General features: G+C 43.3%; 1 protein-coding gene across 2 annotated transcripts in view; it reads left to right on the forward strand.

Annotated features, from left to right (window-relative positions):
• Positions 1 to 13741: 13741 nt before the first annotated feature.
• Positions 13742 to 27613, forward strand: part of LOC149320136 (retinal guanylyl cyclase 2-like) — a 44350-nt gene continuing 30478 nt past the window's right edge. For both annotated transcript variants that reach the window (XM_089513001.1, XM_089513002.1), the window contains exons 1-4: positions 13742 to 13881; positions 14800 to 15101; positions 15946 to 16303; positions 23567 to 23651. In XM_089513001.1, coding sequence (XP_089369127.1) covers positions 14814 to 15101; positions 15946 to 16303; positions 23567 to 23651 — 731 coding nt within the window. In that variant the 5' untranslated portion in view covers positions 13742 to 13881; positions 14800 to 14813. The remainder of the gene's footprint in view (positions 13882 to 14799; positions 15102 to 15945; positions 16304 to 23566; positions 23652 to 27613) is intronic.

Raw genomic sequence — 27613 nt, forward strand, 5'->3', positions numbered from 1 at the left:
AGGTCATATTCAGAGGCTGTAGCTGCTGTGCATCGGGCGATTCAAGAGGTTCTGGATCGTGCACCTTTGAGAGCTGGTCCTGAGGATTTTATCCAACTAAGATTACAAGATGCTAGTTTAGCAAACCCTCTGTTTTCAGTGGAAAGAGTCAGGGATCTTTTAAATGCTGAGGATTTTTTGGCCTGTTACAGACTGCCAAAATAAAGCTGTTTTGGGTCTCTTTGGAGGTATGCTGTTTAAATGATGCATGCATCCTAAGAATCCGGAAGCTGCACCAAAGCTGTACTCTGGTGCTTAGGAATGGAGTGTGGCTTTGGCGCGACCTCCGGACTCATAGGACTCATAGGACCCATGCATCATTTAAACACCATACCTCCAAAGAGACCCGAAGCAGCTTTATTTGGGCAGTCTGTAACAGGCCTTGATCTCACACAAGTAACCTCCTGCAGAGTAATATGGACATCTGTGTACAGGGAACACTCTCATTGGTTATTACTATTGTGCGAGCTCCTCAAGGAGGGGGCCATTCCAGATCTATAGATTCTATACCTTACAGCTCAATTATTGAATGTCGCTAATTGTGAAAAAATTAATTTTGACAGTCTGAAGGACCTGGTGTTTGACTACGTCTCAGACAGAGAGGAAGGAGGTGCTCATGAAATAGTGGTGCAGCAACAAGGGATTGTTAGAAATAAACGTCAGTGGTCTATCCACACAAAAGAGCTAAAGAAAACTCAGAGTGGTTTATGACAAGAGAGTCATTACTGAAGGGTTTAAGATTCTCCCTTACGGTTATTGACTATGGCTACACAGTGGCAACAGCCCTTCTCAGCTATTCTAGCAGGACTGAGCAACTGTGGAAAAACAGTATTTGTAAAAAATATGTTGGATAACGCTCACAGTCTGTTTTCAGTGCAACCTGAGAAACCTTTGTGGTGTTATAGCTGCTGGCAAACTTTGTACCAAGAACTGCTATGTAAATATCCTTTTATTCAATTTGTAGAGGGCTTGCCTGATAACTCTGATGATGAAGATTTGTTACCCCTGAAAAAAATTACATTCTTAGTGATAGACGATCTAATGCAATCTTGTGATAATTCAAATATTGAAAGACTGTTTACAGCCCACGTTCATCACAGGAATCTGAGTGTTTTTTTCATCACACAAAATATTTTCTGCAAGGGAAAAAGCTTCCTTTCTAGGTCAAATATTCAATGGTACGGGAGGGTCACTAAAGCCTACAGGCCCGTGGCAATTTAGCCAGGATGTGATTCTTGTGGGTTTGATTCTCCTGGTTGTAGAAGGTGCTGCAAACCGCAGAGGGGTGCTCGGTGCCTCCATGTTGCCGGCGCAGAACGTGTCTGGGCATGCATAAAATGGCAGCTTCTCGATACGGGCTAGAGCTCTCTTCAGCCAGCCTTCGGGTTGGCTGGCGCGGACTACGTGGTTCTCGTGGGATCAAACCATTGGTCAGGGGGCACATGACCTTGAGGGTGGGGGTGAATGGGACCCCCTGGGTCAGGGGGAGGGGTCAAATCACACCCCACTAGGGATCGGGGTCGGTCAATGGCCCAGATGGCCCGCCTTAGCATTTCCGGGAGAGGGACATGCCAATCATTTTGGGGGGAGGGGTCAAAGGCGGGGCCAAAGAGTCATAAATAATTCCAGGGTGTGTGGCAAGGGGTGGGACTAAAGGGTCATAAATCATTCAAGGGGTGGGGCCAAAGGGTCATAAATCATTTTCTGACAGGAGCTATCATTACATACTACTGATGTCCAATGTGGATGTTGGGTCTTGGCATTGGCAGAAGGATAGAGAACAACTGGCTAACCAGAATTTCAATACCATCCATTTTAAAAAAAAGGAAAAGAATAAAATGGGCATAAATCTGGCATGGAGACTGCATTTGCACTGCAGAAATAATCCAGTTCAACACTGCTTTAACTGTCATTACTAAGTGCTATGGAATCTGGACAATGCAGTTTTGTGAGACTTATAGCCTTCTCTGTCAGAGAGCTCTGGCAGTACAACAAACTGCAGTTCCCATGATTCCCATAGCCTTGAGCCATGCATGGCAGTTAAAGTGTCAAGCTGGATTATTTCTGCAGTGCGGAGGCAACCCAGATACTCAAATTCTCTCAAATCTTGCTGCTTACAGACCTTCACTTGGCAATACTATGCTCATCCGCCAATCCAGGAGAACATTTCAGGCTTTTGCCCAAAAAACTTAATACTTATAAAGTGTCACTAATTTTTTTTTTTAAAGCTAACTAGATAAAGGGAGAAAGCAAGTGAGAGAAAGAGTGGAAAGAAAAGAGTAAAAAAGTCAAAGACAAGAAAGAAAAGAGAAAGTAAATTGAAGTGTGGAACCTCAGAGCCAAACAATATGCTCAAAATCATGATAACAAATAGCGACTAATCTAAAATCTAATCTAAAATAAAATTAAATGAAGGCAAGAACTGGTTTAAATCCAAACTTTTTTACTAGGGTTGTTTATTTTTGAGAGGAACGTGGGTAAAGAAATCAATAGACTTTTCTGGCATATGGTCATGGCTGCCAGAATTTTGCTGGCAAAATATGTAAAAACCCTACAGAGGAAGAATGGGTTTAAATAACAGCAGGAATTGCAGAGCAATGATTTCAGGATTACCTGCAAGAAAGATTTGGTAAAGTAATAAGTGATGGATTCAAAGTTTGATTGAGCATTAATAAATAATCATACGGTGGAAGAAGTTAACTTAAAAAGTGTGGAAAAACAGGAATGGTTAATATGTGAATGTATATACATATACATATTGGGTATATATGTGTGTGTATAATCTTTTTATGATTTATTTTTGAAAGAAAAGCATAAGAATTTAAGCTGATGCCTTGAAGTAATTGTTTCATTGTTTGTCTTGGCTTATTAGCGTTTTATAATAAGGTGGATGGGGGAGGGAGAATTGGGGGGGGGTTGTTTCATTTACAATATAATGTGCTATATACTGTGTAGTTGGTAATGTGTAGTTGGTAGCAGCTGGAAACAGATCCTGACTGGAAATGAAGAAGTTGAACCACACCTGCACAAACTAGCATACACCTGGAGGAGGAGTAGAGGTAAATCATAAAATCACAGTATTGGAAGAGACCTCAAGGGCCATCAAGATGAACCATTCTGCCATGCAGGAATACACAGTCAAAACACCCCCCACAGAGGGCTATCCATCCTCTGTTTAAAAACCTCCAAAGAAGGAGACTCTACCACTCCCCCAAGGCAGCATATTCCACTGTCGAACAGTCCTTGCTGTCAGGAAGTTCCTCCTAATGTTGAGCTGGAATCTCTTTTCTTGGAGCTTGCATCCATTGCTCTAGGTCCTGTTCTCTGGAGCAGCAGAAAACAAGCTTGCTGCCTCCTCAGTATGACATCCCTTCAAACCTTTCTGTCTGTCTACTCCAGTCTATGATTCCATCCAACCTCTCTGTCCATCCATCCTGGGTTTGTCCTGATGCAGTCACTGTTTTTGTCATTCTAAAGTTAAAGCCATCAACCAGTCTGGAAATGCCATTGTCAATTTCTGGAAAGAACATCAAGTTTTTGTTACCTTGCTAGATAAGCATATCCTTGGAGGCTAGTTTTCATTGGTCACAAAAACCTAGCTTCTGTGGACCCAGTATGCATACGATTGTCCCAGGCTGCGTTCTATGTATGTTCTGTGTTGCCTTCAGACCTCAGTCTGAGTGACTCCTGCTTTCCATCGTGTACTCTTTGCATAGATTAATACCACCCTTTTAAACCCCTCAAACTCCACTATCCCATTTCCATATTTTCATTTTGGGTAGCTCTGTATGCTGCGCCTGTGTGAATTGTTAGTCTGTGTGTGACTGTACTCTGCATTTTTCTAAATAAAACCCTCTTCATTCACCCAAAGCTGGAGTTCTCCCCAGTTATTTCTGGTATACACAGATAGCAACGATTCTAAAGGTTACCCATCCTCTTGTAAAGCTAATTTCCTCAATATTTAAGGTAACCTCACCTTTCTTGGGCTAACAACTGTCATGGCTCCATCCTATGGAATCCTGGGATTTGTAGTTTGTTGTGGCACCAGAGCTCTCTGTCAGAGAAGGCTAAATGTATCATAAAACTACAAACCAAGAATACCATAGCATGCAGCCATGGCAGTCAGAGCAGTGCCAAACTGCATAATTCTGCAGTGCAGATGCAGCCATGGTGAAATTTAGGGGGCTTCTGTGAGCATTTTATTTCCATTTTTAACAGCGATGGGGGCCCTGGATGAGGCTGTCAATTGCATGCCCCACATCCGTGATGTAGATCCATGCATCTTATTTTGCCTGTGGCCATGCTGCCACATAAGAAGTGCTGCACATGATAATGCAATGCAATACAGTATGTGCTTGGTTGTGCACTGCAGAGAAACAGAAGGGGAGGCATGTGGATAAGAAGTGGTCATGCATTTCAAGCAACATCTACACACTCCACTGTATTCCCTCCGACACTTTCATAATGAAGGATGTGTGACTTACCTAGATATCCTGCTTAAAAGATTACAAAATGGAACTTCCAAGAAATACAGGAGCACTTTAAGCATTTTGGAGTGAGGGTCATTGCATTGTGTGACACATTCTTGGATACATTCTGAGTTTAAACACCCACAAAGCAATGTATTTTAAAAGCATTTGTTGCTTTATTTGCTCTTTAAACCAGAGAAAAAGATGTGTGTGTGTGTGTGTGTGTGTGTGTGTGTGTGTGTGTATCTCCTATCAGCAATGTGACACTCCTGTCCCTATGTCATTGTTTATGGACAGAGGCGCCCTCACAAACCCTCCTTCTCATTCTAAGAACAATATCTAGTCCTAATCTTCTTTGCCTTGCTCAGCTAGAATCTCATTTCAACATGGCTTATGTGTTTAAGATCCTTTCTCAAAAGGAGTTGGTGTGTGTGTGGGGTGGGGTCTACTATATTCTCTGCCCTTCTCTGGGTTTAATCATTCGGTTCCATATTCAGATTTAAATATTCATCCTACCTCTTCCAGCTAGGGATGTGGCTTGTTTAGGGCATGAACCTGATATGCTGATACAGAACATGAGCAACAAGATTTACACACCACACAATCCTTCCATGTGAAAGCTCCCAAGAATACCAGAGCATGCTCAGTTCTATGTGACTGCTTCCTAGAATTAAAATTGGCTTTTGTCTCCAATCACTTATCAGAGGTAAGAGGAGAAGAAGCTTGGGGTGGCATGTGAAGGTCCCTCATGAGCTGAATGTCCTTTTTTCCTCTTATAGGTATTTTACTGTGAAGCAACTGAGATGAAGTTCAATGGGGCTTTCTCCCAGGTAAACAGGTGTACTATTGCTGCATTGAGCCATTTCTTTCTCTTTCTCTTTGTGCTTCTCCTACTCCATCCAAAGCTGTTGGGGAAGTTTTCACCTTCCAGATGTTCCAGACAAACTCACAGGAGCCACATCTTGAATGGCTTTTGGTAAATAGGTATGTGAGTTATAATCAGAAACATATATGATCCTGTACATGTCTTCGGATCTTCTTCAGAGGCCCTTCTCTCTGTCCCACAAACTGCAGTGGTGGCAAGACATGAGAGGGCCTTCTTGGTGGCTGCTCCAAGGTCTCCGACTTATAGTAGCCCTAAGGCATACCTATCATGGGGTTTTCCTAGCAAAGGGGGTTAGCCTTTGCCTTCCTCTGAGGCCAAGGGAGTGTGACTTGCCCAGGGTCACCCCATAGGTTTCCATGACAGATCAGGGATTTCAACCCAGATCTACAGGATTTCTAGTCAAACACTTAAACCACTACAACATACTGTGTAGTGGTCATTAGAATGGCCATGATCTTTGTGTCTTTCTTGGCAGCTTCACATAGGGTTGCCATAAGTCAGGACCTCCAAACCGGGGCAAATGTAGGACAACCTTTTCAAATGTAGGGCACATTTTATAAAAATGGAGGACATGCGGAAAAAATTGATGCTTTTTAAAAATGTTAATATAAATGCATGTTTCTTAGGCATGATAAAAATGGAGGACATTTGGGCATTATTCCTAGTCAGATGGCAGAAATGGACTTCCTTTTCTGCCCAAACCACCCCCCTCCATTCCAAAACACACACAACAGCACATTTGGGCACTTCCCGTGGCTTTACTTAACATGGCCTCTTGCATAGTTCAGAGGCTTATTCCATAATCAAACCCCTTGAGTTTAACACTTAGCATGGTTTAACATGGCTATGCATATTGAACATGTCAAGGTGGTTTCACAAGAAGTGGATTTGCCGTTTCAGGTTTCTTGCACCAACTCTACTTCTCAGAAGTGTGTACTTAGTCAAGGGACTTTGATTTTTTTTCACTGCACATGAGTTTGTAAAAATCAGAGCAGCTAACATTGGCCATGCCTGAGAGGCTTGCTGATATCAATATCACCATCACCATCATCACCATCATTGTCACAACAAGGGAGACTTGTTAGCATTAAAAGCACAAAAAATACACCAAAACCACACTTTGGAAGGTGACACTCTCTCAACTTCAGAAGCTGACTCAAATCACATCATCACCACACTATCCTTGTCGAAGCAAGGGACAATTGTTAGCATTAAAAGCATCAAAAATACACAGAAAAGGCACTTTAAAATGCACTTTAAAAATACAGTTTAAAAAATACAGCTTAAAAATGCACTTTAAAATACAGTTTAAAAAACACATACAGTACTTCCTCCTTCTCCTTCTCTTCCTCCTCCTCCTCCTCCTCCCTGGCACCAAAAAAGGGCAAAGGAAATGGCCCTTTCCTTTCCCCTCTGGCTGCAGCCCAGCCCAACAGAGGAGGAACTCCTCCTCCTGAGTCTGGCTGGCCAATGGGGGCAGACTGGGGCTGGAACAGCCCCGCCCCCTGCCAGCCCTCACAGGCTCAGGCCTGGAGGACCCAGCCTGAGGAGGAGGAAGTCCTCCTCATTAGCCCTGCGTGCAGCTCTGCAAGGGCCAGCAAAGGCAACCTCATCCACCCGGGACAAGGAGGAAACCGTGCAGGGACGCCCCCTAGTGGTCAAAACCCGGGATTGTCCCGCCCCCAGCCGGCTTATGGCAACCCTAGCTTCACAGTACCATGTGCCTGGTCACTGCCAATGGTAGACTGGATGTTTTCCCAGCCTGATCGATCAAGAGTCTTCTTATGTTCTGAAAGGAGCTATGGAAGTGCTACCCAACTGTAACAAAATAAAATAATAACAAATTAAAACAGCCTACCCAATGTTGCTGATATCTGGGCCTAGACCTTTCCATCACCTCACAGCATCTCAACAAAAGCTGCATTGTACAAATAAAATCCTCTTAATCCAAGTGCAGAGCTTAAACATGAGCTCTCTGCAGTTTCAGTCATGTCAGGCATCTCTGAGACATGCCTTTCTATAATAGAGGGAAGAACTACTCCAAAAGCATCGCCATACCATCGATGAAGGGAGTTTTGAAACTGAAATTGCAGAAGCCATGGGGCTGCATTGTGGCATCCAATTGGGTGAAAGTCCTTTCAAAGAGAAAGATTCGAGATTAGGAGAGAGGAGGAAAAGAATGAGCCCATGACAATTCAATAATAAGCTGCCAAGTGGGTAGCTTTCTGTCAAAGTCTTTTTAATTAGGAGTTATCCCAAGAGGGAATTCTCTCCGGTGCTGAACATACGTGACTGTCATTTCCAACCAAGTTCACGAAAACTGCCAGCGCCACATCAGTTTATGAAGAGATGCTTGCGTGCATCATTATTCTGTCCCCAAGTTATTATTTTTGAGGGATAGAAAAAAAGCAGAGGGCACCCGGGAAATGGCTGTTACAAAGTTTTGTCCTGAAACATTGTGTTGGTTGCGTTGCAGTGATTAGAGTTGCTGGAAGGTGATACTGCTGTCAGATTTTCTATTCAGGACACGGTAAGTGGATTTCACATACTTTTATATGTAGAGAAATGAAAGAGAGGTTAAGGAAATGGAACGGCTGGAACTAACCCCATGCAGATTTCATTCTCCATACTTCTGGTCTTCAAAGCTGATTTTGAGAAGACGCAATCAAATATTCCATTAGAGATTTTTTTTTATCAGACGGCCAACGTTTCATAATCTGACTGGAAAGAATAGCTCACTTTTATCCTGTCATCCTTGTCTCTTGCTTGAAAAGTGTGCTCATTGTCTTGAGAAATTGCTAGATACGTAGTTGGAAATAATAATGCCATTGAGGTATCTCCCCCTTTCATTTGAGCAATCTTCCCATCCAAATACGGTGAACTAAGGATCATTTGCAAAATAGCGTATTGTCTCTAAAGATGATTTCTCTTCCCTAAGTGGCTCATTTTAACTCTCAATTTCTAGGCCAATTTCATAATTTTTTTATTTTATCCAGCGTGCCTATTCACATGGAGCACGTTCACACTCGAGGGACAAAGAATCGAGGGCTTTTTGTTTTTTTTAAAAAAATCCAGACATGTGAATAAATTTACAACACAACATGGAACGAGACATGGTTGTTGTTGTTTTTTTAAATGGAAAGCTAACTTCTGAAAATGAAATTATTTCATTTCAATGATCCAGGATGTGGTTTGGGATCCAACATCAAGGAAATGGAACATAACTTTTACATTTGGGGAGCTTTGTGACAAGTGTGCATTAAAGAATGGCAATGCTGCACACACAAGTGAATGTGCAAACAAATGTGAAATGCAAGACTGAAATTTATGGGGCCCATATGTATCATTACACCTATTTGTTTCTTCCAGGCCATGCAACCTAGTGGGCCCCACTGCTCTATCCATACTATCTCTAATTTCTTTTCGTTTCCTTTTGACAGATTATGGAGTCTTTCATTGGGACTTTCACATGGAACTAACCAGAGGCAGGATCATGGCTTTTCTAGTATGTTTTAGCAGCTTACCTCTGGATACCTCTCAGTATATGACATTGCGCTGGTTTACGGTTCCCATGCTTTGTAGAGTGTTAACTGGACTATGGTGGATAGCTCTTGGGATGGTCACTCCACCTTTCCCAATATGCTGCATGGTCTTTAACATTGGTCTGGTGGGACCGTGGTCTTGTGACCCTTTCCTTGCCAAGGCCTTCCCCCAAGTGGCAGCTAAATTAGCTATGGAAAGAATAAGGAAGGACCCTTCCATTAACTATGGCCATCAACTGGACTGCACATTATGGGATGAAGACTGCCAAACTAGCAAAGCCCTAGCTGGATTCACCATGTATGACAAGCGCATCTCAGCATTTATTGGGCCACTGAACCCTGGCTACTGTGGCACAGCCTCTTTGCTTGGGAGGGGCTGGAATAAAGCTATTTTCTCCTGGGCATGTATAAGGGACGAACTGGACAACCCAAGTCAGCATCCTACCTTTGTAAGGACATTGCCATCTTCGACTGGCATCCTTCTAGCTGTGTTGAAACATTTCAGATGGGCTCACATTGGCATTGTCTTTTCCAAAGAGGACCTCTGGGTTGACACAGCCAGCAAACTAGCCATTGCTCTGAGAAACCGGGGGCTGCCGGTAAGTGTTGTTACATCAACAGGGAAAGGTGATGACAGCATCGAAGGAACTTGGGAAAAGATCCAGGCTGCTGGAAACATCAAAGGTGAGAAGCATGGAAAGAGCAAAAGACATGGAGTCTATCTACACTACACAGTTATGCCACTCTGATACAACTTTAACTGTCATGGCTCCACGTACTTGCCAACTGTCCTAATTTGGAAAGGATGCTCCCAATTAATCCTCTGTCCTCTCACTTTTCAGCTGGTTTAAAAATGTCCCATTTTTTCTTCTTCTCCCAATTTCTCCTTTCTTCCTCAACTTACTTCATTTGCTGCAGTCTTAAGGGCTATACAGATGGGCAGCAAGCAGCCGCCCCTTTTCGCCCTGAATCAGTGCCATGCCAACTGCACAGAACGGCACCAATCTGGTCCCTGAAGGGAGCAAAAAGAAGCTGTGTAAAGCGGCCGCCATCTAGAAGGGCATGCACCAAAATGGCACCTGGACATTGTTGTTAGGACTTGGAGCGTGCAGATACTCAGCCCTCACCCAGTCCACAGGATGGCACAAAGTGCTGGTCTGCATAGTCTCTTACCTCAAAATACAAAAGTAGTTTGTACTCAGTTAATTCATCAGGGGGCAGAAGAGCAGAAGGGGTATAATCTTATCTTTCCCAGTAGGCTCAGGCCAAAATAAACTGGATTGTTGGAAGAATTTTTTTCATTCTTTTTCCCCCTCCTTAGATAGATAAGGAATTCCTGCACACAAGCTCCTCTCTCTCTTTCTCTCTCCCTCTCTCATATTCAAACTAATCACGTAACCATTTGGGATTACCCAACATTCTCTCAAGATTTGCAACTGAGCTACTGTGTTTCCATCTTCCTGCTCCCTCAACTTTCTTTGGAAAGATGGTGAAATAAATATTTCTTTTACCACCACATTCGCTGGGGTTAGGGGCACAGGACCCCCATGAATGTGGAAAAAATGCAAATAACAAAAACACTATGTTTTTATCTGAGATAACACCTCTCTATGAATCTCTGTGGTCAACATCTGCCAGGCATTGACCATAGAATTGTGCTGGAGGAGCTACAAAGGCCTAGTAGAGTGTTCTCTCTAGGAACCTCTAGGTTCTTCAGTGCGACTTTTGGTTAAGTTGACCATAGAGTTGAACTGGAAGACCTAGATATTCCTAGAGAAAACATATTAGTAGAATCTGTAAATAATCAGTTCCACAAAATTCAAAGCCACAAATATGGAGGGACGAGTATATTCACTAGTTGGATTAGGATATAGCTTCTATGTAAATATAGATTAAAGCCATTAGTAAACTTTTGTTTTAAACTACAAGCTACGCGTTTGTTGTTTTTGAGTCAGTCTCAGTTTTTAGGGAAGCAGAGTTAGACAAAGAACCATCCTCTGCTACTTTGCTGATTTTAAAGCTAGACCCTAACAGCCTTGGCTTTGGTGTTTTTGACATTTAAATATTTTTATTTTCTTAGCAAAAGTTGAAGCCTTAGGAAACGTAAGTTATCCCACATGGAGCAGTCTCTCTTATGCTGTAGCTCCAGCCTATGGAACCCTGGGATCTGTAGCTTTACACGGTCTTTAGCCTTCTCTGACAAAGGGTTATGATGCCTCACCAAACTTAAAATCCCAAGGTTCTGGAGGATGGAGCCATGACAGTTTAACTGGTGTCAAACTGCATTATTTATATAGTGTAGATACAGCCTTAGCATGTGTGTTCTTTCTCCTTTATACCTTTTGCCATCTTGACCACACTATGATTTTGCTTGGCCTCATGGGTTCTGCTTTTCACCTGTGAAATGCTGGAGGGCATGGTCCCATCCTAAGCAATCCTGGGATCTTCAGTCTGCTAAGGTATACTCTGAATTATAGCAGTAGACCTCTACAAAGGATGCTCAATAAATACCAGGATTCTGCAGGATGGAACCATAGCAGCAAAAGTGATATCATGCTGCTCTAAATGTGTAGGGTAGGGACAAGATTCAAGAAGCTGTCTGTCACGATCCATTCCCATTTACAGCCCTGTTCCCAAGCCTTGGTATCATTTATACAGGTTCCTTCTTCCTTCTATATCCTCCACAAATGGTCACAGCATCCCTTGAAAACCTCAGATGTTGGAGGGTAATTTTATTATGTTTTCAGCAGCCCCCCCCCCTCCCAAAAAAAGGACTGTTTGGTTATCTGAAGCCTAGTTGACGCATTTTCAAAACTTCCACCCACTTCTTGTTTTGAGAGAGGAAAAGGTCTTTCCTGGACCAAAAACAGCTTGGTGGAGATTACACAGCAAACTCTTCTCCTCCTATGCCATCCCCTAAAAGAGCATGGAGATTATCACATGGGGATGGGAAAAGGATGGTATCGCTCCCCTGTCCTTATCCCATCTTTGACTGTGATCTTGCAAAATGCTTTCAGATCTCAGCGCTATTGAAAGACAGGCCCAGTTCCATCAGGTCGAGCTGTAAATTCAGTGACGTACGTCACTGTCTTTTATCTTATCTTATTGTATTTTATTTTATTGTATTCCCTGTATTTTTATTGCTGTAACCGGCCCGGATTCCTTGTGACTGGGTGGGCTATAAATAAATAAATTATTATTATTATTATTATTATTATTATTATTATTGCCCCATCACTGAAGTGGCATCGCATTAATGTGAACTCCCATTAATGCAAAATGCCAGGCAATGCTACTTCAACGACGGGACAATGACAGGATCTGTGCAGTGTCATTTGAAAGTCTTTCACTCAGTAACAGTCAATTTCGTTTTCTGGATGGGATAATGTCTGGATAAGCACATCATTTGAAAAACCTTTTGTGATCGTGCTATAAGAATGGGAAAAGGACGGGACAAGGATGTTTCATCCCCTGTCTGATAATCTCCCATGTTTTAAAAAAAGATAAGAAAGAAAGAAAGAAAGAAAGAAAGAAGGATGTCATGGCAGAATGGGACAACAGTCTCCAACGCCCCTGGGGAGTAAGTGTGCCCTCTGAATCTCGGGACATTACCCATCCCTGATATTGACAGTCATTGGCAATATAGACCAGAGGTCTGCATTTGTATTAATCACCTTCCTGTGTTCTTGTGATTTTGCCCAAACCAATCTATATTCACCTAGTACCCCCATGGGTGACTTTCTTCAAATCTGTTCAGGTGCATGGCTTTCGATTGTTTTAATTAGTTTTCAGTGTTCCAAAGATTTAACATGCTCTCCAACTGTGTAAACTATTCCTTACTGTTTTCCATTTCTACTTTGTTCCAAACTGTTTTTTCTTTAAATTGATTCAACCAAAAAAGCCGTGGGTCCTCTGAGTTTTCAACATCTGAGCAGAGCTATTAATAATAGGATCTTTCAGAGATCTTGAATTCAGAGGCCTGCCTTAAGTCAAAGGACTTTATCATACCAGCCTGTCACCACAATCGCGCTTGTTTAAGAATGTAAGTATATCAGTTTGGCATGATTTCTTATTGCATTTTCCCCCATGATAACACTATCCGTGTTCACATAATCTGCTTTCCAAACTGTCAAACGCTATCGTCTAGCTTCAGGACAGAGGCATCGCAAGGGTGTGCCAGGTGTGTGTGGATGATAAGGGTGTCACTCGGTGAGTGGTACACCTGGTGGGACTGGCATGATTACTGGGCTACCAAGAAAGAGTATTGTCTTCCTTTCCCATTTGCTCAGCAGCCGCACCACACCCTAAACAGGACTCTGGAGGCTGCAGTCAGTAGTGGTGGTACCTTCAGGGTCCGGTGTGAGCAGCCGCACCAGACCCTGAAGACCTTTCTCCCAGGGCTGCCTTCAGAGTCTGGTACTGCTGCTTAGAGAGCAGCTACACTAGATCCTGAATGAGAGCTCCAGTGTCTGCAGTGCCACCCTGCTCAGCATTAGTCTGAGTAGCCGGAGGGAAGGGCAAGACAGTTTGCACCCCCCACAGCTGGTGACACCAACCTCAGTGATGCCACTGATTCAGGAAGGTGTTGGCAGTCATGAGTACTGGTTTTCCCCTTCCTCCCAAAGCATTGGCTGTTTGTGCACATTCACAAAACAACTTTATGCTTGCTGGGGGCAGGTGTGTGTTTCAAATCATAACAGTAACCAACTGCCTCCTGAAGCCAGTTGCTGTGTGAATGTGCACACAGCAGCCGACTTCAGGAAGTTGTTGGTGGCCACAATTACTGCAAGACATAGAGGGGGATAGGAACAGGATCATGCCCACTCCAACCATGTGACTGCCTGAGAAGTGGAACTGCAATGGGTGAGACCTATCGCACAAAGGCAGTCATGAAAAAGCAGCAAGATTGGAAGCCTATTGATGGGTTTTGCCCATCAATGAAAAGGTGCAGTACAGAAACAAATGGAACGCAAAGAAGCAGTAGGGCAGACATCACGTCATGAGATAAATACTAGCCAAAGACAATTTTATCTTGTTAAAATTGCCTTTTTCTAACCTCAGGTGGTAAAGTCCATAGCTGACTTGATAGCATATAACAACATGTACTTTATTTGTATACCATCCTTAAATACTGTGATAAAAGGTGGGAACTTGACTTGTACACTATTTCCATACACTCCAACTGTCCCTATTTGGCTGGGACAGTTCTGATTAATAATCTGCCATCCCTCTTTTTCAGCTGCTTTTAAAGTGTCCCACTTTCTCTCCTTTCCTCCCACTTTACTTTGTCCTCATTTTACTTCAATTGCTGCAAATGGAGTATAAAATGTAAAGTAGTTTGTGCTCAACTCAGTAAAGGATGAAGAAGAGAGGGCAGGATCTTGCCTTTCCTAGAAGGCTCAGGCAAAAGCAAAACACTACAGCCTCTTCTAGAGTGTTCTTCTTCATTAATCCTTTTGCCATGCTGATCACACGCCAATATTGCTTAGCCACACGTTTCCTATTTTTGATCTGTGAAATGCTGGCAGGTATGGAAGCAGGTCCCACTGAGTTCAATGAACTCCATTAATTCCATAAATGATGAAGAAGAGAGGGCAGAATCTTGTCCTTCCCAGGAGGCTCAGGCAATAGCAAACAGCTGCAGCATCCCCTAGCTTGTGTCTTCTTCCTTATTAACAACTTTTGCCATTTTGACCACAAACTGTTTTTGCTTGGCCACACATGTCCTTATTCTGTCTGTCAAATGTTGGAGAATATGCATTTTTTTCTTGTTCCTCAATTTATCTATCATCAATTTGATGCTGTCATCAAAAAGGTGCATTGTTTTGCAGAAGAAATAGCTTTCTGTCTTCTCTTATTTCAGTTCTCATCCTCTGCATGCATTCTGCCCTTATTGGAGGTGAAGACCAAGCTACCTTCCTAACCAAAACTCAAGAAATGGGGCTAGCAGATGGCAGATATGTCTTTGTCCCATACGACACTCTCTTCTACAGCCTTCCATACGAAAACCATTCGTACTTTATTCTTGAAAATGACCGCACCTTCCGGGAAGCTTATGATGCTGTGCTGACCATTACTTTACAATCTGGAGACAGAACCTTTTACGAGGCATTCCAAGCTGCAAAACAACGGGGTGAAATAGCACTAGATCTAGAACCACAACAGGTGAGCATTACTGACAGTAGAAGTCCTTCACTACGTATTTAGAACTCTTGACATACTGATGATGAGATCGTAATCCATGGCTGAAAATTCAACATGTCTAGAAGTTGCTAGATTGTGACTTTTACTGTACTTCAGTCATTGGTAATGTTGCCTAGGGCTGATGGGTGTTGGAATCCCTGTCCTTACACATGTGGTTGTACTATTTTGGGTCATTGCACAATGGATATAGTCAAACTATACCTGCATACATGGAATTCCCCAAGTGTAACCTTTTCACATAAATCCTATTATAAGTACAAGGTGAGTATCCCTAGACTGGAATTCCAAGATCCAAAATATTCCAAAATCCAAAATTGCCCACCTGAGTTGCTGCGATAGTGGCACATTTGCTTTCTGATGTGTTGAGCATACCCAAACTTTGTTTCATACACAAATTTATTCAAAATATTATGTGTAAAATTACCTTCAGGCTATGTGTATAAGGTGTATATGAAACTTAAGTGCATTTCAGTGTTTAGACTTGTGTCTCATCTCCAAGATATTTCATTATGTATATGAATTCCATAGTATGGAGCCATGGCAGTTAAAGTGGTGTCAAGCTGCTTTATTTCTGCAGTGTGTCAGCAGGCCTACAAGTTCACGTCATACATCTAAAGATGGAGACCAAGTAAATGAAAGCTTATGCTACAATTTCTTTCACACAGTGCTTCTCAAAGGTGCTACAAGATCCCTTTGCATACTGGTATTCCAGCCCAAAACAGCCGCGTCTCTGTGTTCTAGAATTTGTAGTCCCCCAAAAGTAACTTTCCTGCCTCAATTCAAAACCCAATGGTCTTTTTTTCAGGTCTCTCCGCTCTTTGGCACAATCTATGATGCGATTTACCTGGTTGCAAAAGCATTTTCCAAGGCACGACAGTACGAAACCTCTGAATTCTCAGGGACAACATTGAGCCAGCATGTCAAAAACCTTGACTTTGCCAGTTTTAGCCGCAGGGTCCAAATGGACAGCAAAGGAAAGTCGCTGGCCAAATATGTTATCCTGGACACCGATGGCAAAGGGAATCGCCTTCTCCCCACATATTTGCTAGTAACCTCTTCCGGATTGCTCCAGCCCCTGGGAAGAGGGATCCACTTCCCCGGAGGAAACCCCCTCCCAGCGGATTCCAGCTGTTGGTTTGATCCAGCTGTTCTCTGTATAAGAGGTAACTTGTTGCTAGCACTGTACATTTCTGTTGTGCATAGCAGTTAAAGCAAGGATGAGCCACTAATATTGCATAAGAGCAAGGTCAATTCCCCCCCCCCCCCCCCACATACACACACACTGCTCCCCAGGCTTTTTGGGGACTACAAATTCTAGAATGCAGAAACATAGCTGTGTTGGACTGGAATACCAGTATGCAAAGGGATCTTGTAGCACCTTTGAGAAGTACTGTGTGAAAGAAGTTGTAACATAAGCTTTTGTTGATTTGGACTCCTTCTTTAGATGCATGACATGAACTTGTAGGCCTGCTGCCACACTACAGAAATAAAGCAGCTTGACGCCACTTTAACTACCATGGCTCCATACTATGGAATTCTAGGATTTGTAGTTTTGTGAGATACTTAACCTTCCCTGTCAGAGCGCTCTGGTGCCAGAACAAATTACAAATTTCCACTGCTATCTTCCCACCAAAGTGGTACCTATTTATCTACAGTTGGCCCTTCTTATACACAGATTTTTTATACACGGATTTAAGCATACACGGTTTGAAAATGTTCCAAAAAAGTATAAATTTACCTTGATTTTCCATTTTTTATAAGGGACACCATTTTGCTATGTCTTTATATTCAATGGGACGTGAGCATGCACGGATTTTGTTGTACACGGGAGATCTTGGAACCAAACCCCAGTGTATAACAAGGGTCCACTGTACTACTTATTATTGTTGTTGTTGTTGTTGTTGTTGTTGTTGTTAACCTTTATTTATAAAGCGCTGTAAATTTACACAGCGCTGTACATACAATCTTTTTAATTGGACGGTTCCCTGCCCTCAGGCTTACAATTTAAAAAGACACGACACAAAGAGCGTGGTGGTGGGGAAGGGGCCTCTCAAGTAGGATAATACATATAAAATACATAGCAATACAGGAAATGATTCAATAAAACAGACAACAAAAGAACAACAAAAAGCAAGTGACAATTATGCAATGCCTGGGAATTCACTTTTATATGCTTTTGAACTGCTAGGCTGGCAGAAGCTGGGACTAGTGATGGAAGTTCACTCCATCACATGGTGCTCAAACCGCTGACCTGTTTGCAGTTGCAAACTGGTTTATTATGTAGTGGGAATGGGAGCAGAGTGTTTCAAACCTCTACTGCCTACCTCACCGGGTGGTTTGCTGTGAGGATAAAATGTGGAGCAAGAGAGCAACCTGTGCCACCTTGAACTCCTCAAAGGAAACATGGGATTGAAATGTAGCAATCCCACCACCAATAAATAAATAAAAACATGTGCTGGAAACCTGTCGATTAATCTCAGTTAATGCTCAGTTAATGCTGAAACAACACTAACTAACACCTAAGTAACTCCAGTTAGTAACTAACAGCTAAGTAAATCCAGTTGGTAATATCCTTTACTAACAACTCATTAAATCCAGTTAGTAACTAATACTTGAGTAAATCTAGTTAGTAAAATCCTTTTCTAACATCTTAGTAAATCTATTTTGTAAAATGTTTTACTAACACCTATGTATATCTAGTTAGTAATCCAGTTAGCAACTAACACTTAAATAATTCCAGTTAGTAAAAGTCTTTAAGTAACTAAGGGGGGAGACAGATGGGCAGCTCCATGGTGCCCATTTTTGCCCCTCGTCGGTGCTGTGTCAACCCCACAATGCGACACCAACATGTGCCCTAAATAGAAGCCACCTAGAGAGGCTTCTTTTTAGGAGAGCCATAATGGCGCCTGTGCACATTGACGATGATGCTTCTGGTGAGCGCCGTTTGGGCGTGGGGATGCCTGTGCATCATCATCGCGCCCCCCCCCCCCCCGTATGGGCAGGGCACCAGCAAGATGGCGCACGGGCTCCGCTAGAAGGGCTGGGCGTGTATGGATGCCCAGCCCTCCGGAGCCCTAAAATTGGCCTCAGGACAGCGTTTTTGGCTGTCTGTATTGGGCCTAAGTAAATGCAGTTTGTAGAATCCTTTACTAGCACTTAATAAATCAAATTAGTAACTAAGACAAATAATTCCAGGTAGTAAAAGCCTTTACTACCACCAAAGTAACTGTTGTCATTGCTGTGTGCCTTCCAGTTGTTTCTGACATAAGGGTTTTTCTTGGCAAGTTTCTTGTCAAGTCTTGTCAAGTCTTGTCGCTTAAGCGACAAGACTCTCCTAGACCGATTGTTAGAGGACTACGGAGAGGCAATACGAGCAACAAAGAATTCGTTCTATGGTGCTCGTATTGCGTCCGCGGAGTCGCGTCCAGCAGAGTTGTTCAGGGTGGTCAGGGAGCTAACTCAGCTCCCTCCCGCCCTGAACCAGATCCTTGAACCCTCTAAGGCCTGCTGCGACTTGTTTAACGACTTTTTCGTGGATAAAACTTCTCGTATAAGCGAAGGTCTGAACGCCGACATTATGGCAGAACCTAGGGTAGAAGCGTCCAGAGCCTCCGTGGACTATATTATACTGGATCAGTTTGAGTCGGTTAGTACCGAGGATGTGGACAAGATCCTCGGAAGTGTTCGGAAAACAACCTGCTCTCTTGATCCCTGTCCCTCATGGTTAGCGGCCCAGGGGGGACCGGCGGTGACATTCTTGTTACGCCGGATAATTAATACATCTTTCAGGGATGGGCGTTTCCCATCGGATCTTAAATTGGCCATAGTGAGACCGATCCTAAAAAAGCCCTCCCTTGACCCCCTGGTTCATAATAATTATCGGCCGGTGTCGCTGCTTCCATTTTTGGGGAAGGTGATTGAGAGGGCGGTTGCGATCCAGCTTCAGGCGGTCTTGGATGAAACGGATTATCTGGACCCATTTCAAACTGGCTTCCGAGCGGGTCACGGGGTTGAGACGGCCATGGTCGCCTTGGTCGATGATCTCCGTCTGGGCATTGACAGGGGGAGCGTGTCCCTGTTGGTGCTCTTGGACATCTCAGCGGCTTTCGATACCATAGACCATGGTATCCTTCTGGGGCGCCTGGCTGAGGTGGGAGTCGGGGGCACTGCGCTCCAGTGGTTCCGCTCCTACCTCTCTGGGAGGTCCCAGATGGTGCAGCTGGGGGACGTGTGCTCCAGCGAGCGGGCCCTTAATACTGGGGTCCCTCAAGGAGCCATTTTGTCCCCCATGCTATTTAACATTTACATGAAACCGCTGGGAGAGATCATCCGGAGATATGGGGCGCGGGGTTATCAGTACGCTGATGACACCCAAATTATTTTCTCTATGTCTCCGACTGATGCAGTGACCAGGGATGGCGTCTCTCCTCTCGTGGCCTGTCTGGAGTCAGTAATGGGCTGGATGAGGGAAAACCGACTCAAGCTTAATCCAGAAAAAACGGAGGTACTAGTGATAGGTTCCCCTGGACCAGGAATGACGGTGGTTCCACCTGTCCTGAATGGGGTCACGCTCCCCGTGAAGGACTCCGTGCGCAGTCTGGGGGTGCTTCTTGACTCTTCCCTTCACCTGACTGCTCAGGTGAATGCGACGGTCAAGAGTACCTGTTATCAGCTTCGGCTGATTCGCCAGCTGCGCCCATACCTGGCTCAGAGGGACCTTGAAACTGTTGTACATGCTCTGGTAACTTCGAGACTGGATTTCTGTAACGTACTCTACATGGGGCAACCCTTATACCAAACTCGGAAGCTGCAACTGGTGCAGAACATGGCAGCACGACTGGTCACTGGTGCTTCCAGGACCAGCCATATAACACCCGTGCTTAAAGATCTCCATTGGCTGCCCATTCGCTTCCGAGCGCAATATAAGGCGTTGGTTATCACCTATAAAGCCCTAAATGGCTTGGGCCCAGGATTCCTGGAGGACCGCCTCTCCCCGTACATTCCGCCTCGCACCCTCAGAACATCTGGGCAGCAACTCCTAAAGGTGCCTGGGGCTAGGTTGGCTGCTACTGCCAGAAGATCCTTTTCCACAGCTGCCCCAGCCCTCTGGAATACGTTGCCCACGGAGCTCCGCTCATCTACCACCCTGGCCCAATTTAGGAAGGGCTTAAAAACCTTCCTATTTAATCAGGCATTCCCCGACTAAACATCCTGTGGGCCTCCCTCCTCTCTCGTGGCCGTGAGGTTGGGCTTAGGGGTTTTTTATTGTTTTTAAGGATTGTTGTTGTTGTTAATGTGTGTTTTTAATTTTGTATCTTGTTTGCACTTTGGTGCATTTTGTTAGCCGCCCTGATCATTTGGAAGGGCGGGGTATAAATAAAAATTTTATTTATTTATTATTATTATTATTCAGAGGGGGTTTGCCATTGCTACTCTCTGAGGCTGAGAGACTGTGACTTGCTCAAGGTCACCCAGTGGGTTTTCATGGTTGAACCAGGTTTTGAACCCTGGTCTCCCAGTGTCCTAATCTAACACTCAGACCACTACATGATACTGGCCCTTACCACCTAAGTAACTACAGTTAGTAAAATCCTTTACTAGCACCTAAGTAACTCAGGTTACTAACCAACACCTAAGTAAATCTGTATGTAGAGAGATCTTGTAGCACCTTTGAAGCTAATTGAAAAAAAGAAGTTGGCAGCATGAACTTTCATAAACTTCAGTCTACTTCCTCAGGTGCATTGAAATGTATCTGAGGAAGTAGACTGACGTCTACGAAAGCTCAGGCTGCCAATTTCTTTCATTTAGTCTCAAAGGTGCTACAAGATCTCTCTACGTACTGATTCTACAGACTAGCATGGCTATATCTTTGAATTCTACCACTAAGTAAATCTGGTTAGTAAAATCCTTTACAAACACCTAAGTAAATCCATTTGATTCACTTGGGCCTGTTACAGACTGCCAAAATAAAGCTGCTTCGGGTCTCTTTGGAGGTATGCTGTTTAAATGATGCATGCTCCCTAAGAATCTGGAAGCTGCACCAAAGCTGCACTCCAGTGCTTAGGAATGGAGTGTGGCTTTGGCGCGACCTCCGGATTCTTAGGACCCATGCATCATTTAAATAGCATACCTCCAAAGAGACCCGAAGCAGCTTTATTTTGGCAGTCTGTAGCAGGCCTTGGTCTACTATATTCCAGATGAACAGAATGATTTAGGCCTTCTTGTCTTCCTTGTGACAAGCCATGGGGAAAAAAAAGAAACGAAAAGGTTTTTAAAGTCTCTAAGGTATTTGTTTCTTCATGCTATCCTCAGTTGCAAATTGGTGTATCTCAGCACCACTGAAAAGGTTAACTCTGGCGGGCCCTAAGCTTTGTGTAGTGTCGGATTAATGCTGCTCTCTGCCAATTAGAACAACCCCTGGAGAAAACTCTGAGCTTATCTCAGCAAGAAAGAGAAGAACAAAGAATCACTTAATATGATTTGAGTTCCACCAAGCCACAGAGATGGCTGAGCCAAAGCCCCTCCAGTGGGTATTTCACGAACCCTCTGGGAGGAATTAATGACTCTGAGGCATCTTGTTTGGAATTGACTTTGTTGCTTCCGTTTCCATCTCATTGGCACACAAGGAGGAAGTGGTGCCTAGCGGTAAGGGCATATGCTTTGCATGAAGAAGAGCCCAGATTCAGTCAGTGGCATCACTAGGGTTGGCATCATCTGGTGCGGGAACTCAGGGTGGTACCCCCCTTCATTGACCCACTACCACACACCATGCCGAATCCTTCGTAATATTTTTTTTTTACACTGATGTTATTCATAAATCCTAATTCTCATATGTCACTGAATGTAATGGCAACTGTTGTGACATATGCAACTAGCAAAATTAAAACTATAGTTTTAAATTACAATATCAAATGTACAACCTAACTGTATTTATGTGTACATAGTTTCACGTGGTTCAAGTGAAAATTTGGCAAGATGTGATGTTTTAAAAGAAAATTTAAAAGGAATACAGTCACCCCTCCTAACTCACGGATTTGAGATCCATGGCCTTGAATATCTGCAGAGGGGTGACCTCCACTATTTTCAATGGCATGTGTGCATGAATATGCATGAGCCTCCATTTTCATGGGTGTTGGTGGTCTGGAACGGATCCCTCGTGAAAATGGAGGGCCAACTATAATTTTTTAAAAAAATTAAAAATGAATTTTAATTTTAATATTTTAATTGTTTTAATAAAACCGAGGCTTCTCCTATCTCCTTCCACCGAGACTCCTTTCACTCACACCATTCTTTAAAAGGGATGCTGGTGAATGCTGCATCCTATTTCTGGGAAAAGACAGATGTCTGGGAAGTAGTGGTGTCACCCTCCCCTTAGGGTGTCTCTTGGTGCAGTCCATACACCCTGCACCCTTTAGTGATGCCCCTGGATTTAGTCCTTGGCAATGCTAGAATCCCACAATGCAAGTGGGGAGGGGGGAAAAGAGTTCTGCTTAAGACCCAGGAGAGCTGCAACTGGTCAGAATAGCCAGCCTTGGACTAACTGGGCCAATAGTTTAATTCCAAAAATCAACAATGCAGCAGTAATGGCTGGAAACTCCCATGTTGATGGAATAGTAAATTCATTTAAGTTTTTTGGCAGGCTTTAATGGAGCTCTCCAAGGTGCTGCATCACTATAGGAGTAGGGTTCAGCACCTTGGAAAGCTCTGTCCAAGTCTGGTTTAAAACATGGAGTGGATTCACTTTCCCACTGACAAGGAAGCCGTTAGCCCAAGTATAGTGCACTGCAGTGCAGTGGTCAATTCTTAAGTTCAGGCATTCATCACAGTGTTTTCCATAACTGCATCTCCAAGGCCAGTCTAGAAATAGAAGGAAATGTAGCAACTCACTTCATCAAACCATCAGGAGCAGGTCTTTTATAAAGTTAATGATTCTTGATTGCCCTTTCAAGACCAAGCCACCTGAAATGCTCTTCATGACAATAGGGACAGTGCCCAACTGGGGAAATCCCTATTCTATCTCTGATAGAATTTACTATCTGTGCAGACTTTCAGCTAAACTCAGAAGGAACAGAGAAATCCAAAATCAACAATGTAGGTTGAGATCCCTCTAGACCAATGAGATCCTTCCAAACCAACTGAACTACAGCAGCAGAGCCAACATCCATACAAAATGTAGGCCTGTGACTCCAACACCGTCACACCTTTCTTCCTCTAGTACTGTTTTTTTAAAACATCGTTGGTCTGATGAAGAAGCTAGTGGAGCTTTGAAAGCATGCATGATGTGTTTTGTGTGTTTTAGCTTGCCAATAAAAGTATCACACTTTTGTGGATTTTGGACCTTGTTTTATTTCACTGATTCCAAGTTCTAGTGATGTTTGTGCCGAGCTTGGCCTCCCTTCATCCTTGTGTCCCTCTTTCTCCCCTAGGTTCGGACCCACCGATGGTGATCTTGGTGTTGCTCCCTCCTCTCTCTCTGCTGCTCTTTGGCGTGTGCCTCGCATACCTCATCAGGTCAGACCATTTGGATTCTCATATATATATATATATATATAATTTTATACATAAAAGATTATATAAAAAATCACAATGTACAATTTGCCTCTTTTCTATCAAACACACATATGCAGCATTCCTGTATTTACAAACAACCTAACAATCACACCATACTCATTACTTTCTTAAACTGCCCATTCTAGGGTATTATATCTTGTTTTATTACCAAGTCTATCTCATTTATGCCTTCTATTATGTTCACTCTACAATTCCATGTATAATTTTGACACCTTGTTTTAGTAATGGTTACTCCTCTCTTCTTTCCCAAATAATTTCAAGGAGAGAGAACAGACAGAATAAAAGAACAAAGAAAAGGGAATTGGAAAAGACAAACCGACTTAGGAATGTTAGGCAAAATGTTTTCAAGAAATATTCTTTTCAGTAGTGGACTCTCCTCTTTTGGAAAACCTCCATCTCCTTTTACCAAAATTGAAGGGAACCTCCAGCAAGCTTTGCTCATGAGCTGAGGTCATCCTGCCAATGCTTGCACATAATCAAAATGACCGAATTGTGGTCCAAGGCAGCATCGTCTGGTGGCCTCAATCTGCTCAGATGACCAACAGATGACCATCCAGTCTCTGTTCAAAGAAGGAAACTCTACCCCTCTCTGAGGGAGTATGTTCCACTATCAAACAGCTCTGCCAGGACATTCTTCCTAATATTGAGCTGGAATCTCTTCTGGAGTTTGCATCCATTGTTTCATGTTCTAGTCTCCGGAGCAGCAGAAAACAAGCTTGTTGTATCCTCAATATGACATCCCTTCAAATACATATACAGGGCTATCATATCACCTCTTAACAATCTCTTCTCCAGTTGATCCTCCACATTTGTGGCTTTGACTTTTGCCGCTTTGATTATTCACAAATTTGATTAGTATGTTGTCTCTAGGAATCTCTAACTCCTCCAGTGTGACTCTGCTGAAAGTTGACCATGGAGTCACACTGCAGTACCTAGAGGTCTTCAAATAGAGACCATGGGGTCGTTCCCACTGCAATTTGAAGTGAAATGTGATTTGGGCTATATGACCCTCATTCCCACTTGGAACTACTTCCAATCCTCATTGGATCGATTCCAGTTGGGATGCAATGGGGCAAACGCAAAAAACATGGGTTCCTGATAATATTTTTTGAGGTTTTTTTTCTCAGAAGAATTGATTCTGACGCATGTCCAATAAATGAGAACGCCAGATCAGAATTGATTCTTTCTGAGGGAAGGGGCAGAGGGGTGTGTGTTTACCATCCCTCCCCAGATATGTCACACACACCCAGTGCTGCCTTTTTGGGTCTTTTAAAAAAATATTGATAGATTGGTAAAGCAGGCAAGGAGTGCTTTACCGATCTATTGATTTTTTGATTAGTTTTTTAAAAAGAAAAAGAAAAAGACAAGTGCCCCCCCTCCTCTTCCTCCTCCTGGGATGAGATGGAGGACATGTCCTGTGAAAGGACACTATTTGATGTTCTTTTGGTGCCTTTTATCGAACCATTTCCTGTATTGCTATGTACCGTATATGTATTATCCTACTTGAGAGTATGTATTTTCCATTATGAAGCCAAGCCCTCCCTCCAGTCCATCTGCCTTGGTCCAGGCCTTGGAGGTAGAGAGGAACTGCTGGACCTCTTACCCTTTCCCTCCACCACTCCCTTCTCCTTTTGTGTCATGTCTTTTTAGATTGTAAGCCAGAGGGCAGGGAACTGTCTAACTAAAAAGATTGTATGTACAGCGCTGTGTAAATTTACAGCACTTCATAAATAAAGGTTAATAATAATAATGTCTGGTCAGCGTGGGAGAAGGTTGCAGGCTCACTCTCCAGGGGTTGCTTGGGCAGTGATTTGTTGGCGGTCTCACATCCAAATACTAATCAGGGTTGACACTGTTTAGTTTCCAAGATCAAATGAGATCTGGTGCCTTCAGGCCTTTTGTGGAGGTGGGAACCTGTTTGATTTCCTCTGTCCAGCCCCTGCCCCAAGAATCCACTGCATGTTTTGTCTTCTGCCTTTCCTGAATGTTATAGGCAGCCTTTTACTAGCAAAGGGAGAGTTACTGGGAGGTCTGATCACTTAATGACTGCTAACCTCAGGAAATAAATTGTGCTTAAGTGCTAGGCTCCAGAGCAATTATTACAAGCCAGGTGTTCAAAATCCTCTGATGATTCAGGCGGTGACAAGAGGATACCAATTTCCTGCTTAACTTGTTTAAATAATCAGAATAATGCAGAATTATTAACACTAATGTGAACAGAGACCCAAAAGGGCTGGGAGCGATTATTGTTGTGTAAATACCTTCAAGATGGTCAACTTGTGGGCTGGTCCTGGGTTGTAGCTTCCATCATCCCCTAGCCAATAGTGGGGGGTGATGGGAGTTGCAGTCCAACAACTATCAGGCTTCACACTCTTTGCTGCTCATTTACAGCCCAGCCAATTTTGACCTAGATTAGACCTTTGCAGAAGCTTTTGGGTTGTTAGGATACAGCTGTCACGTTTGGAGTGCCACAGGAACCTTCTTCTTCATGCTGAAGAAATGGTTTGTTTAATCCAGAAGCTTGCTGTGAATGAGAGTTGCAAGCTCTCCTGTGGATGGGGCAGTGAACTTACTTGGCTTTTAATCTGATATTTAAAAGCATTATCCAAGGAGTTGTCCTGAACCTTTTGGGGGGAATAGGGCTCAGCTCCTTTAAACTCTACAGCAGTAAATGCACAATCAAAGCACTCACCATCTTACATTTGGAAGAGAGACCCTAAAGGGCCATCCTGCCATACAAGATGACAAATTTCAATCAAAGCACCTCCAACAAATGGCCATCCAGCCTCTGTTTAAAAACCTCCAAAGAAGGGAGCGTATTCCAGTCTCAGACAGCTCTTATGGTTAGGAAGTTTTTCCTAATGTTGAGCTGGAATCTCTTTTCCTAGAGCTTGAATCTGGAGATTGAGGTTCGATTCCTGCTCAGCCATGAAACGCATTGGGTGACCTTGGCCACGTCACACTCTCTCAGCCTCAGGGGAAGGTAATGGCAAACCTCCTCTGAACAAATCTTGCCAAGAAAAGCCCATAATAGGTTTGCCTCAGGTTCACCATAAGTCAGAAGCTATTTGAAGGCACACAACACACCATAGTCAATATGACATCCCTTCAAATATTTAAACATGTTTATCATGTCACTGCTTAACTTTCTCTTCCCCAGGCTAAATTTGGCTGATAAACATCATGATAGCCACTTCCCAAGTTGTGTGCCAAGGCACAATAACAAATCACCAGAAGTGAATTAGTTTGATGTTTAAAAACACTCCCATGATCCCCAAATATCCATTCCAGTGCTGGTGTATTTTTGACTGGAGGTTTGTGGAAAAGATGCTGTTGTTACATCCTCAGGAAAGACTGGGTGAGGCAGGTGACAATGATTTGGGAAAGCTCCCTTTTCTATCACTCATCTTCCAGTGCAAATAGACCCTTCCACAGACCATACAGTTTTGTATTGCATATAGACATGCCTGGATCGGCATTGTCCATGTATAGGCAGAAGCAACACACATTTGGTTCTGCAGAATGACAATTCACCAATGAGGTAGTGTTGCAAAACTGCCATATAATTCCACAAGTATAAAGTTACACCCTGCCTATTTGTTGTTGTTGTTACTATTATTTCCTGCCTTTCTCCCAGTGTAGGGACGCAAGGTGGCGTCACACTGCAGCATAAATGCATTTTGACATCACTCTATCTGCCACTGCTCAGTGCTATGAGATTCTGGAATTTGTAGGTTTTTGAGCTGTTTAGCCTTCTTTGTCAGAGAGCTCTGGTGCCATAACAACTACAAATCCTAGGATTTCGTAGGATGGAACCATGGCAATGAAAGCGGTATCAAACTTGCATTATTTCTGCCTCTGTCTCCTTAATGGAGGATCTGCCTTATTTCTAGGCTCAACAC

The sequence above is a fragment of the Sceloporus occidentalis genome, unplaced genomic scaffold (genome assembly GCF_023333645.1).
Source record: "Sceloporus occidentalis isolate IW3139 unplaced genomic scaffold, rSceOcc1.0.p SCAF_2, whole genome shotgun sequence".
NCBI lineage: Eukaryota > Metazoa > Chordata > Lepidosauria > Squamata > Phrynosomatidae > Sceloporus > Sceloporus occidentalis.